Here is a 13136-nt window from a genome sequence, read left to right as displayed (position 1 = left end):
ATAAAAATCCCCAGAAGCACTTGATCTTATTATAATACAGTTCTTGTAATGTTTGCAGATGTGCTACGTACATTTGCAGAAACATAACCAACACATAAATAGAAGATAGAAAAAGCAAACCAAAAGACAAAAAGTTACAGACTATAAAGTATAAGGATAAAATACAAAATTATTCAAAAGCAAATAAAAACGCATTTATTTACTCTGCATTGCTTTGGTCTGAGTACTGGATGCAGTTTTGCATTAGACTGGCCATGTGCAATCTCCTCTGTTCCTGAGTACCAGCCTCTTTCCTCTTTCTGTATGTGTCCGTCCCACCTGCCCCACCTTCTTTGTTCTCATAAGCCAATCACATCATCAATGATATCATCTGTATTCTCAGAAGCCAATCTCATCCTCTGGCTCTCCCACCTCGCCACCTGTCCTGGCCCAACTGCACTCGTCATGGTTGTAGTCCTGAGGTTTCAGCCCAGTGTCCAGGACCTGGGGGTTAGCACGACACTCAGCGAGCCTATGGACCACACACACACACACACACACACACACACACACACACACACACACACACACACACAGGCAACAGTCAACTAGACACACCTGTTTAATCAGCATAGTCAGGGGTTGAGCAAGAGTAGCACAGTGTTGCACAGAAACAGGACATAAATGGTCACAGATGAACACAACTAGAAATGTTCCATGCTGAAAAATAAATGAATAAGGAATTTATAAAATGTCCTAATAGTTTCAGTCAGATTTTCAGCATGGTTATGAACATAACTACAATGACATCACCTGCATGTCACTTCTGCAGTGATTTAATCTGTATGTCACTGCTCCACTAAGTCTTTGTAGGGTTTAAGAAGGCTGCTCTGTTTGCCAGGTCAGAAGAAAAGAAACATGATTCAGGGCTGTGGTAATTCAGTGGTTAACGTACTAGTAATTAGAAGGTTGCCAATTCAAACACCACTGCCAAGGTGCCATTGTTATGCCCCTGAGCAAGGCCATTAACCCTCAGTTGCTCAAACTGAGTTCATTTACTTTGGATCAGAACATCAGCCAATGCCATAAAAATGTAAAACACATTTACAGAACTACATTTATTTTCCTAGCCCAGGTGGGTCAGTGTTGTCAGAGGCCTGATGAGTTCATAGAAATATTTAACACGCTATAGCGGTGGTGTACATTTCATTTCAAATTTAGGGGTGTGGCGGTGATGATTCTACTCACCCCACCCAACGTAACATCATATGAGTAGTGTGAGCAGAAATATGCATGCACTACAGCACTGTAACACAATACAACACACTATAGCACTGCTTTCTATAATTTTGACATGTTCTCCAAATGTAACAGAGGATGACATGAACCTGCTCCTACAGAACATGGGAAACTGCAGAGCAATTTGAATGTATATGGTTCCCATAAGCTCTAAATCGGTTAACAACTTTGTGCCTACAACAAACTGAAAAGTAACTTTCAGTAGATTCAGGACTAACAATGTCAGAACTAACTCCAGATCTGTTAAGCTTCCATGGGTGTGGAGAGGCACCTCACATGGTTTATGAATCAGACATTTGTGGTTCAGCTGCTAAAGACACCAAAACAGGTGACAATCTAGAACACCAGAACTATTATAACGCTGCACAGCAGCTCCCCATTGTCATGGCAATGCCCTCCCTGAGGCAGCAATACAGTGGGAACAAACGGGGAACAAAAAGTAAGCATTAAAGTAAACAAGTGGCACAAAGTGGATAAACATAGAAGAATAAGTACTACCTCTAGAGGCCAAGAACCCTGCCCATTGCGACTTTTGAAAGATTTTTTTTTTTGAAGATTCTCCTTTTGAAATAAATAAAAAATTGAAATTATTTTAAGACATTTTATGGTTGAACAGGGTTCTAAGCCATCATATGGACTGCTACAGCAGAACATGGGAGAATTCTACACATCTACGGGGAGGATTGTCATTGGACACTGACGCTATGAATAATGGTGTTGGAGGTAACAGGGTGCAAGAGAGTTCTCTCTGGAGCAGGAAGACAGCAATACATGCAAGACCAGATAGGTTTTTTTTGTTTGTTTGTTTTTTTTACCTGAGCACGTATCAAAACTATCCAAACTGTGGCTGAAGAGAAAGATATCAGCAAAAGAAAAAAAATTAGTAAAGTCAACATTAGTAAAGGTTTCCAAAACATCATCAGACTGGGATGCAGAACACATACCAAACTTAGATGGTATATAAACCACTGAAAACCAACTACAACTGCAAACCTTCTCTAATGCGCATGTATTCCTTTTTAGCCAGCAGGTGGTGCAGATATTCAGCATCTTACATGCAAGGCAGTTTTGCGCCCTCTTCAAAAGATTCAGTGACAAACGTTTGGTGAATGTCAGTTAGTGGGCTTTCCAAACAAAGTGATCCAAGGTGGAAGGAGTGCTGTTAGGTTTGACTTATGACCTGACAGAGTCAGTCTGAGGAAAGAGCCAACCTTACTAATCAGAAGGCTAATCAGAGGAGCTGACAGAGGCTTAACAGAGGTAGGATAAGCACTGTGCTAAGACCACAGACTGTATACAAAAGGCCTTATCTGCGAGACATCTCAGGCCAGCCCAAGTGGAATTAGCCCATTGAAAATGAAGGAATCAGTGTTCTTCTAACTTGATATTTAATATTTAGAGATATGTAATGAAAATATAAATAAAATAAAATCTTTAAGGAGCTTTTTTTCCCCCCTTCTTTTCGGTGTGGTTTTAGAATGCTTTTAATACTAAGTTTTTGAATGTGGTTTAAAGCCCTGTTTGGATGTGACTAGTTTTACTTGGGGATAATGTAATGATTTTCGTCCCATTCAAATCCGCTATCAGCCATTTTTATGGACTGTGTGCTCCTGGGTCAGTAGATTCTGGTAACTCTTACCTACTATATAATGGCCCCAGGTTATTTTAATCCTGTGTGACTTGCCATGTCAGTAAATATTCAGTTGTATCCTGTTTGTGTGCTTTTTCTCAAGCATAGAAGCACTCAAGGAAGCACTCTACTCTACTCATACTTGGCTTTTGCTTGCCAAAGGCATTCTCAGAGGATCGACACTTTAGGTAAACAATACTACATTATAAAAGTAAACAGTACTACATCATAGAAGTAAAACCAAAGTTACTGTTACTATAAGCTGTTTTACTAAATATCAGTACTTTGTGTAAAAGATGTGTGTAGGATGACAGACAAGTGAGTGAGGAATTTAAACCAAAACCAAGTTTTCTGGTTCATAATAGCCATTGATATATGTTTAATTAATATTTTATGCAGCTATGTATTATAGATGAATTAGTTGTCTGACAGCAATGCATACACTACAGCCACTCCCTTCTCCATTATTTATATTGAAATAGATGTCTTATCCTGGATGAATTAGTCCTGAGAATTACAGAGGCGCTGTCTTTCTGTTAGAGAGAATTAGAGGTACTGTGGTACTGTTTTATAGAATTACATAGATAGGTTACTGTGGTACAATTTGAGAGAATTACAGAGGTACTGTTACAGAGAATTACAGAAGTATTGTGGTAAATGTTTTACAGAGGTCCAATGATGCATGTAATACTAGAATTGTGCTGGTAAGGAAGGTTAACATCTTAAAACAGACATATTGGCAACTGAGTATTTTAGGCTTAATCTCATATTTGAGATCTATGTGAAGATACCTTAGCTGTAAAAGCTTCTATTCAGTGTAGCACACCTGTTATTGTCCAAGTAAATTCTTAAAGAAATGTCACTGAGATAAACATACTGACTGAGGGGGGAAAAAAAAGAAAACCCCCAAGTTCATAAGCAATTCATAAGCAGTCTGGTTGCTATTTTTGAATGTAGGACTACAGGACTGCTGTTGATTCCAAATGGTTTACTCTTTAGCTGTAAAGCACTCCCACTTACTCTCTAATTACACAAAGCCTTGTTAGGCATTTGTTCAGACCTGCTCCTCCATATTCTGAGGGGATAATTCCTCTATGATCACCATGGAGATAAAAAAAGAAAAAAACATTAAAAAAAACCTATTGCATTTAATTAAGGCGCCAGTGGCTTTAATTACAGCACACACACACACGAACATTCTGTGCAGAGGGGAGCTGAGACAGACCCCTACTGCTTTAACACAACACCTCAAGACAATGTCTGACACCCTCAGAGGGAACGTGTCCATTTGATTGTAATTGTGTATCATTGCACAGCTTTCTACATGTGTTGTTAATATTGTACAAAAAGTAATTGCATTCGATAAATAACATTATAAATAGTAAATATCATGTGTCGGAGAGCTAAATGCCACTTAGGAACAGGTTAGTGGTTACTAGTTTTGAATCAGCAGTCCCTAACATTCTACAGCACCGTGGAAACAACAGCTTGTCATTTTTTTTTTTTTCTCCCTCTGTATTGGCAGTGACAAAGAAAACCATGCCATACGCCATGGCATGACCCTATAGGTTTAGGGTTAGAGTGAGACAAGGTGAAATGGAGACTGGTTCTGCCCCAACAGCCTTAACCTCGCAGGCTTTAGGGACCTGCTATGCTACTAAGAAATGAGTACTTTGTACAAAACGTGTCTTAGAAACAGTCCTTGAAGGGGGCTGTGGAGGTACACTGTGCTTCAGAGCGTTGCTGTCCTGGGTTAGGTTGGCTGGGGTTTAATTCACCTTACAGAGATTTCCTGGGTTAGATTGGTCAGGGGTTTCACAAAACAAGTTCAGAAGTCTGAATGTGTGTCTTAATGCTACAAAGTAATTTCAAATTTAATTTTACAGCCATTTTAATGCACAAGAAGGCACTTTCTAGCATATGTCTTAAGAGCTCAAGGACACTTTATCCTATTGCAATCCAATATATAAAGTCAGAGCTTTAAATGTATTTTGCCAAGAGCTTTTGGTTTTATCTCCACATCTAGAAATCTGAACTTTGTGTGTTGTTATCCCTTTAAAAAGTTGGGGCAACCCACAGAAGAGCTATTCTCACAGTCAGCTCTGCTGACTCCATGGTCCTGAGTGCAGAATGCAAGACACAGTGTCCAGATGGCATATCATGTGCCTTCACATGAGACCACCTGCATGTTTGCACCAAGAGCAGCAGATATTCAGTGCTACATTGGAAGATGACTAACCTTGAGAATGCTTCATCCAGATCATCATCAAGCTCCTGTATGAGACACAAATGCACAAAATCCTAAGAATTATATCATTTTCATATATAGGTTAGGATGGTGTGTGTATATAATAATTATTATATATAAAATTAAACAATTATTTTTATCTATCTATCTATCTATTTATTTATGACACACGTTAAAGTAAGTAGTAGTTTGGTAGCTTTTTTCTTCTTTTAAGAACCACTAAAAAATTAAGTAAAATAAAAACAAAAAGAAATACAAACAGTTTAAATTTACAGCATTTGTCTGGGGTGTGTGTGTGTGTGTGTGTGTGTGTGTGTGTGTGTTCTAACCAATACAATGGTACTGTTCTGTTTTGGGTGGGTGGTGTGTGTGCGTGCGTGCAAGCGTGTTCTTACCAGTACAGTGGTACTGTTTTGTGCTGGGTGTGTGTCTTTATGCCCTGAATACATAGCTCCATGCTCTAAATTCAGCAGGTTCCCTGTAGCTACTTCTACAGACCGTAGACAGACACACACACACACACACACACACACACACAATCAATCAGTCACATACAGAACAATACAGTCATACATACATAGTCATAGTCACTGTCTATGAGCGTGCATAGTAGGGGTGGAGCCAAATCCGAATATTATATTTCGTGAAGCACAAATGGTGGGTTTTCTATGAATATTTATTGTAAAAAGAATTTTTTTAATTATTTGTTTTCATGAAGAAACATTTGTTTCAGAAGACACAGCAGAGCTTGTTTGACTGAGAGGAGATCAGGCGGTTCGTCGGTTAGCTCTGTATCTTATCCTCTACTGTTGGCAGTATAGAGGTAGGTCTACATTTTGGGTGATGGAAATCTAAACAAACTACACTTGCCAAGGATTGAGATATTTGTATGAGGTTAGGTTTACATTTAGAGTAGAGTTTCACTACTACTGAATTGCCCTGTATTACCCAGCCAAAAACACCCCTTCAAGCTAACTCAGAGAAACCAGATCCTAGCACTACAGGCACCAGGAATGGACTCGTGATTTCCAGCTTAAAGAAGCACCAAGGATGGACCTAAGACATCTAGCCTGTATAAGCACCAAAGATGTACCATAAGTGCACCATGCTAGTAGAAATGGCTTTACGATTATCCAACAGCTCCTGCAAAAAACACAGCAAGTCTACCACTGAGAAGAACATACCTTGGAGCATACTAGTCCAAAACTCACCAGTAATGACCATATACTGTAAGGTTAGAGAAGGCCCTGGCACTTTGTACTGAAAACAGGGACACTGATAGAGTCCACCTCTCATGGGCCCAGAGAGTCACATGACTGCTGGAGACTGGACTCTACCATCTCCAGCAGAGGTGAAAGGAGGACTCTACGATTTCCAGGAGGATAGTATCGCTCTCTGGGCCTATGAGAGGGTCTGCTGTCCTGCTGGAGATGTTAGAGTCCACGTCTTGCCGGGAAATGGAAAAGTCCACCTCTTGCCTCTGACAGCAGATCCCTCCAAAGTTGAAGGAGCTAAGGCTGGGCTGCAAGATGATGGACAATCTCCACCACTCAGTGCCTGGGCAATCTCTACCACATAATGCCTGTATGGGCAATGCGGTGCTATCAGGATTAGAGACAGCAGGATAAGAGATAGGCTCTGTGCCCTTACCCTGGTCAGGCAGAAACGAGTAAAGAAGGATGAACACACACACACACACACAGAGAGAGAGAGAGAGAGAGAGAGAGAGAGAGAAAGAGAGTCTCACCTCCTCCTCTGAGAATGGCTCCATGGTCCAGCACGGAGTTGCTGGAGGCTTGTCCATCCATTCCTGCCTTCACTTGCTTCTCTTTCTCTGGGAGCAGAAACAGAGCGTGACTAACGCTTCATGAAGGACTAATACACACACAAGAAAACCACTGGAATAAATCCAGATTAGATACACAGACAGACAGATGGTATTTTGGAGTTTTATGTAGCATTTTGATCCAGCACTATTATTAAATTAATTTGCTTTATAATAGGAGCTCTGAATTTCATGATGTAAATGTCCAATTACCTGTTTTTCAGTTTATACAAAACTATATTAGTGTGTAGAACACACAGTAAAAACACTTGTACTTTGAAAATCGCGCTTCAGTGCAAGAACCAACACTTAAAACTGTTTTGAGAGCTTGTCACTGCTAAAGTAACTGGATGTTGTTAGAACATTAAGCATAAATAACTGCTAGTGGTCAGGTCAAAGTACAGAAAGCATTTCAATAAACACACAGAAACAGCCTAATGTGATTAGTGGTTATGTCTGCAGTTCTGCCATGCATTTTAGCATTCTAGTACTAGAATAGCTGGGGCTTCCTTCTGTGGAAAGAGTCTTGTTTGAACTGTGTGTGTGTGTGTGTGTGTGTGTGTGTGTGTATATGTATGTATCAGTATAAAAGATCAAAGCAGAGACATAAATGAATGTGCATATTCATCCCAACATGCACACACATCTTTGTTTTGCATCCTCTATATTCTGATCAGATGGAAGGATCAGTTTGTTCACAAATGCTCATGTCAATACCAATTGCATGAGAGCAGGCACCCATCAGCACTGGGGCTATGAAAGCAGAGCCATCCTAGTAGGACATTATCTGCAGGGTTCTCCAGCTACCAAAGCCATAAGGTCATAAGGTCATGTGTTGCTTGGCATCTTCAGGGCAGCTACAATTTCTCTTATCTTTACTTGCAGAAGTCAAAAAGCGAAGTGTAAAATTAGTGTAAAGTGTAATATTATTTGTTGGATGCACCGTCAGCAGTGGGGTGTGTGTGTCTAACCTTAATGAACAAATTAATAAATGCATCTGTAACCTAATCTGAAACCTATGGCTTACTATATTAATTGTTATTATTAATCTTTTTGTATTTATTTTTAACACATTAATTACCAAAGAGTTTCAGAACAATGGTCCCCTACAGTGACAGTCAGTATAGCCAGCAACAAACTCCTGTATTTTTTCTGGACAGGATCTGGAACAACTCAGCAGATATGTAAAGGTTGTCTATATAAACAAGTCCCTTTCCCAGCAGACCAGCACTGGGGAGAAGGCTCTTTCCTAAGGAATCTCAAATCCCACTAGAACCCTTTAGAAAAGAGGAACCATTCAAGCCACTAGAACCCTAGAAGAAATTATTTCACTAGAAGAATGATAACAAGGATCACTCCTTTTAAGTGGTAATGTAATCCTCCTAGGAATCAAAATATTTTTTAAATGCACCAGTAATCTTATTAATGCCTTTTTCTGTAACTGCAATGCAAGATCTTTTTTAAATATCCTGATTGTTTAATGGAGTTATATGTATTCCATTACAACCTATCCAAGATCTTCACAGTCCTACCCAGAAACGGAAGCACATGTGGACTCAGAGTTTAAGACTTCTTCTATACAAAGAGAGCACATCACCTCCTTTAATATACCCAACAATCAGACAGACTCATGCTTACAGGTAGCCTCTCTCTCTCTCTCTCTCCCTCATCCTCTCTCTCCCTCTCTCCCTCATCCTCTCTCTCTCCCTCTCTCTCCCCTCATCCTCTCTCTCTCTCTCTCTCATCCTCTCTCTCTCTCCCTCCCTCTCCCTCCCTCATCCTCTCTCCCTCCCTCTCTCTCCCTCATCCTCTCTCTCCCTCTCTCCCTCATCCTCTCTCTCCCTCTCTCTCCCCTCATCCTCTCTCTCTCTCTCTCTCATCCTCTCTCTCTCCCTCTCTCTCCCCCTCCCTCATCCTCTCTCTCTCCCTCTCCCATCCTCTCTCTCTCTCCCTCCCTCATCCTCTCTCCCTCTCCCTCCCTCATCCTCTCTCCCTCTCCCCCCCTCTCTCCCTCTCCCTCTCTCATCCTCTCTCTCTCCCTCCCTCTTCCCCTCTCTCTCTCTCTCTCTCTCCCTCTCTCTCTCTCCCTCATCCTCTCTCTCTCTCCCTCATCCTCTCTCTCCCTCATCCTCTCTCCCCCTCATCCTCTCTCCCTCTCTCCCCCTCATCCTCTCTCCCTCCCTCTCTCCCCCTCATCCTCTCTCTCTCTCCCTCATCCTCTCTCTCTCTCCCTCCCTCATCCTCTCTCTCCCTCATCCTCTCCCTCCCTCATCCTCTCTCCCTCTCCCTCTCTCTCCCCCTCCCTCATCCTCTCTCTCTCCCTCATCCTCTCTCTCCCTCATCCTCTCTCCCTCTCCCTCCCTCTCTCTCTCTCCCCCCCTCTCCCTCATCCTCTCTCCCTCCCTCTCTCTCTCTCTCCCTCCCTCTCCCTCATCCTCTCTCTCCCTCATCCTCTCTCTCTCTCCCTCCCTCATCCTCTCTCTCCCTCTCTCCCTCATCCTCTCCCTCCCTCATCCTCTCTCCCTCTCCCTCTCTCTCCCCCTCCCTCATCCTCTCTCTCTCCCTCATCCTCTCTCCCTCTCCCTCCCTCTCTCTCTCTCCCCCCTCTCCCTCATCCTCTCTCCCTCCCTCTCTCTCTCTCTCCCTCCCTCTCCCTCATCCTCTCTCTCCCTCATCCTCTCTCTCTCCCTCATCCTCTCTCTCCCTCATCCTCTCTCCCTCTCCCTCCCTCTCTCTCTCCCCCCCTCTCTCCCTCTCCCTCTCTCATCCTCTCTCTCTCCCTCCCTCTTCCCCTCTCTCTCTCTCTCTCTCTCTCCCTCTCTCTCTCTCCCTCATCCTCTCTCTCTCTCCCTCATCCTCTCTCTCTCCCTCATCCTCTCTCTCCCTCATCCTCTCTCCCTCTCCCTCCCTCTCTCTCTCTCCCCCCCTCTCCCTCATCCTCTCTCCCTCCCTCTCTCTCTCTCTCCCTCATCCTCTCTCTCTCCCTCCCTCTCCCTCATCCTCTCTCTCCCTCATCCTCTCTCCCTCTCCCTCCCTCTCTCTCTCCCCCCCTCTCCCTCATCCTCTCTCCCTCCCTCTCTCTCTCTCTCTCCCTCCCTCTCCCTCATCCTCTCTCTCCCTCATCCTCTCTCTCTCTCCCTCCCTCATCCTCTCTCTCCCTCTCTCCCTCATCCTCTCCCTCCCTCATCCTCTCTCCCTCTCCCTCTCTCTCCCCCTCCCTCATCCTCTCTCTCTCCCTCATCCTCTCTCCCTCTCCCTCCCTCTCTCTCTCTCCCCCCCTCTCCCTCATCCTCTCTCCCTCCCTCTCTCTCTCTCTCCCTCCCTCTCCCTCATCCTCTCTCTCCCTCATCCTCTCTCTCTCTCCCTCATCCTCTCTCTCCCTCATCCTCTCTCCCTCTCCCTCCCTCTCTCTCTCTCCCCCCCTCTCTCCCTCTCCCTCTCTCATCCTCTCTCTCTCCCTCCCTCTTCCCCTCTCTCTCTCTCTCTCTCTCTCCCTCTCTCTCTCTCCCTCATCCTCTCTCTCTCTCCCTCATCCTCTCTCTCTCCCTCATCCTCTCTCTCCCTCATCCTCTCTCCCTCTCCCTCCCTCTCTCTCTCTCCCCCCCTCTCCCTCATCCTCTCTCTCTCCCTCATCCTCTCTCTCTCCCTCATCCTCTCTCTCTCCCCCCCTCTCCCTCATCCTCTCTCCCTCCCTCTCTCTCTCTCTCCCTCCCTCTCCCTCATCCTCTCTCTCCCTCATCCTCTCTCTCTCCCTCCCTCATCCTCTCTCTCCCTCTCTCCCTCATCCTCTCCCTCCCTCATCCTCTCTCCCTCTCCCTCTCTCTCCCCCCCCTCCTCCTCTCTCTCTCCCTCATCCTCTCTCCCTCTCCCTCCCTCTCTCTCTCTCCCCCCTCTCCCTCATCCTCTCTCCCTCCCTCTCTCTCTCTCTCCCTCCCTCTCCCTCATCCTCTCTCTCCCTCATCCTCTCTCTCTCTCCCTCCCTCATCCTCTCTCTCCCTCTCTCCCTCATCCTCTCCCTCCCTCATCCTCTCTCCCTCTCCCTCTCTCTCCCCCCCTCATCCTCTCTCCCTCTCCCTCTCTCTCCCCCTCCCTCATCCTCTCTCTCTCCCTCATCCTCTCTCTCCCTCATCCTCTCTCTCTCCCTCCCTCTCTCTCTCTCTCCCTCCCTCTCCCTCATCCTCTCTCTCCCTCATCCTCTCTCTCTCTCCCTCCCTCATCCTCTCTCTCCCTCTCTCTCCCTCATCCTCTCCCTCCCTCATCCTCTCTCCCCTCCCTCATCCTCTCTCTCTCCCTCATCCTCTCTCTCTCTCCCTCATCCTCTCTCCCTCTCTCTCCCCCTCCCTCATCCTCTCTCTCTCCCTCATCCTCTCTCTCCCTCATCCTCTCTCCCTCTCCCTCCCTCTCTCTCTCTCCCCCCTCTCCCTCATCCTCTCTCCCTCCCTCTCTCTCTCTCTCCCTCATCCTCTCTCTCTCCCTCCCTCTCCCTCATCCTCTCTCTCCCTCATCCTCTCTCCCTCTCCCTCTCTCTCCCCCCCCTCTCCCTCATCCTCTCTCCCTCTCCCTCCCTCTCTCCCCCCCCCCTCTCCCTCATCCTCTCTCCCTCCCTCTCTCTCCCTCCCTCCCTCATCCTCTCTCCCTCTCCCTCCCTCTCTCCCCCTCATCCTCTCTCTCTCTCCCCCCTCTCCCTCATCCTCTCTCCCTCTCCCTCCCTCATCCTCTCCCCCTCCCTCATCCTCTCTCTCTCCCTCATCCTCTCTCCCTCTCTCTCCCCCTCCCTCATCCTCTCTCTCTCCCTCATCCTCTCTCTCCCTCATCCTCTCTCTCCCTCATCCTCCCTCTCTCTCTCTCCCCCCCTCTCCCTCATCCTCTCTCCCTCCCTCTCTCTCTCTCTCCCTCATCCTCTCTCTCTCCCTCCCTCTCCCTCATCCTCTCTCTCCCTCATCCTCTCTCCCTCTCCCTCCCTCTCTCTCTCCCCCCCCTCTCCCTCATCCTCTCTCCCTCCCTCTCTCTCCCTCCCTCCCTCCCTCATCCTCTCTCCCTCTCCCTCCCTCTCTCCCCCTCATCCTCTCTCTCTCTCCCCCCCTCTCCCTCATCCTCTCTCCCTCTCCCTCCCTCATCCTCTCTCTCTCCCTCTCTCTCCCCCTCCCTCATCCTCTCTCTCTCCCTCATCCTCTCTCTCCCTCATCCTCTCTCCCTCTCCCTCCCTCTCTCTCTCCCCCCCTCTCCCTCATCCTCTCTCCCTCTCTCTCCCTCATCCTCTCTCTCTCCCTCCCTCTCCCTCATCCTCTCTCTCCCTCATCCTCTCTCCCTCTCCCTCCTCTCTCTCTCCCCCCCTCTCCTCATCCTCTCTCCCTCCCTCTCTCTCCCTCCCTCCCTCATCCTCTCTCCCTCTCCCTCCCTCTCTCCCCCTCATCCTCTCTCCCTCTCCCCCTCTCCCTCCCTCATCCTCTCTCTCTCCCTCTCTCTCTCCCTCCCTCATCCTCTCTCTCTCCCTCATCCTCTCTCTCCCTCATCCTCTCTCCCTCTCCCTCCCTCTCTCTCATCCTCTCTCCCTCTCCCTCCCTCTCTCTCTCCCCCCCTCTCCCTCATCCTCTCTCCCTCCCTCTCTCTCTCTCTCCCTCATCCTCTCTCTCTCCCTCTCTCTCTCTCGCCCTCCTCCTCTCTCTCTCCCTCCCTCTCTCTCTCCCCCCTCTCCCTCATCCTCTCTCTCCCTCTCTCTCTCCCTCCTCCTCATCCCTCTCTCCCTCTCCCTCCTCTCTCCCCCTCATCCTCTCATCCCTCTCCCCCTCTCCTCCCTCTCCCTCTCTCTCTCCTCTCCTCTCTCCCTCCTCATCTCTCTCCTCTCCCTCATCCTCTCTCTCCCTCATCCTCTCTCTCTCCCTCCCTCTCTCTCTCCCCCCTCCCTCCTCATCCCTCTCTCCCTCATTCTCTCTCTCTCCCTCATCCTCTCTCTCCCTCCCTCTCCCTCATCCTCTCTCTCTCCCTCCCTCCCTCATCCTCTCTCCCTCTCCCCTCCCTCTCTCTCCTCTCCCCCCTCTCCCTCATCCTCTCTCCTCCTCCCTCTCTCTCCTCCTCCCTCATCCTCTCGTCCCCTCTCTCCCTCTCTCCTCCTCTCTCCCCCTCATCCTCTCTCTCTCTCCCCCCCTCTCCCTCAT

General features: G+C 46.9%; 1 protein-coding gene across 5 annotated transcripts in view; it reads right to left on the bottom strand.

Annotated features, from left to right (window-relative positions):
* Nucleotides 1-13136, bottom strand: part of ldlrap1b (low density lipoprotein receptor adaptor protein 1b) — a 30525-nt gene that overhangs the window by 865 nt on the left and 16524 nt on the right. For 2 of the 5 annotated variants that reach the window (XM_035531819.1, XM_035531820.1), the window contains exons 6-9: nt 6904-6990; nt 5552-5646; nt 5148-5182; nt 1-511 (exon numbers count right to left, since the gene is read on the bottom strand). The exon at nt 1-511 is cut by the window's left edge and continues 865 nt beyond it. In XM_035531819.1, coding sequence (XP_035387712.1) covers nt 379-511; nt 5148-5182; nt 5552-5646; nt 6904-6990 — 350 coding nt within the window. In that variant the 3' untranslated portion in view covers nt 1-378. Of the gene's footprint in view, nt 512-2093; nt 2126-5147; nt 5183-5551; nt 5647-6903; nt 6991-13136 lie in introns of those variants that run through there. The other 3 variants (XM_035531821.1, XR_004776694.1, XR_004776695.1) reach the window with 3 other exon arrangements.

Source organism: Electrophorus electricus, chromosome 11 (assembly GCF_013358815.1).
Source record: "Electrophorus electricus isolate fEleEle1 chromosome 11, fEleEle1.pri, whole genome shotgun sequence".
Taxonomy (NCBI): Eukaryota; Metazoa; Chordata; class Actinopteri; order Gymnotiformes; family Gymnotidae; genus Electrophorus; species Electrophorus electricus.
The sequence above is the reverse complement of the archived record's forward strand: the minus strand, read 5'-3'. Positions and strand labels throughout refer to the sequence as shown.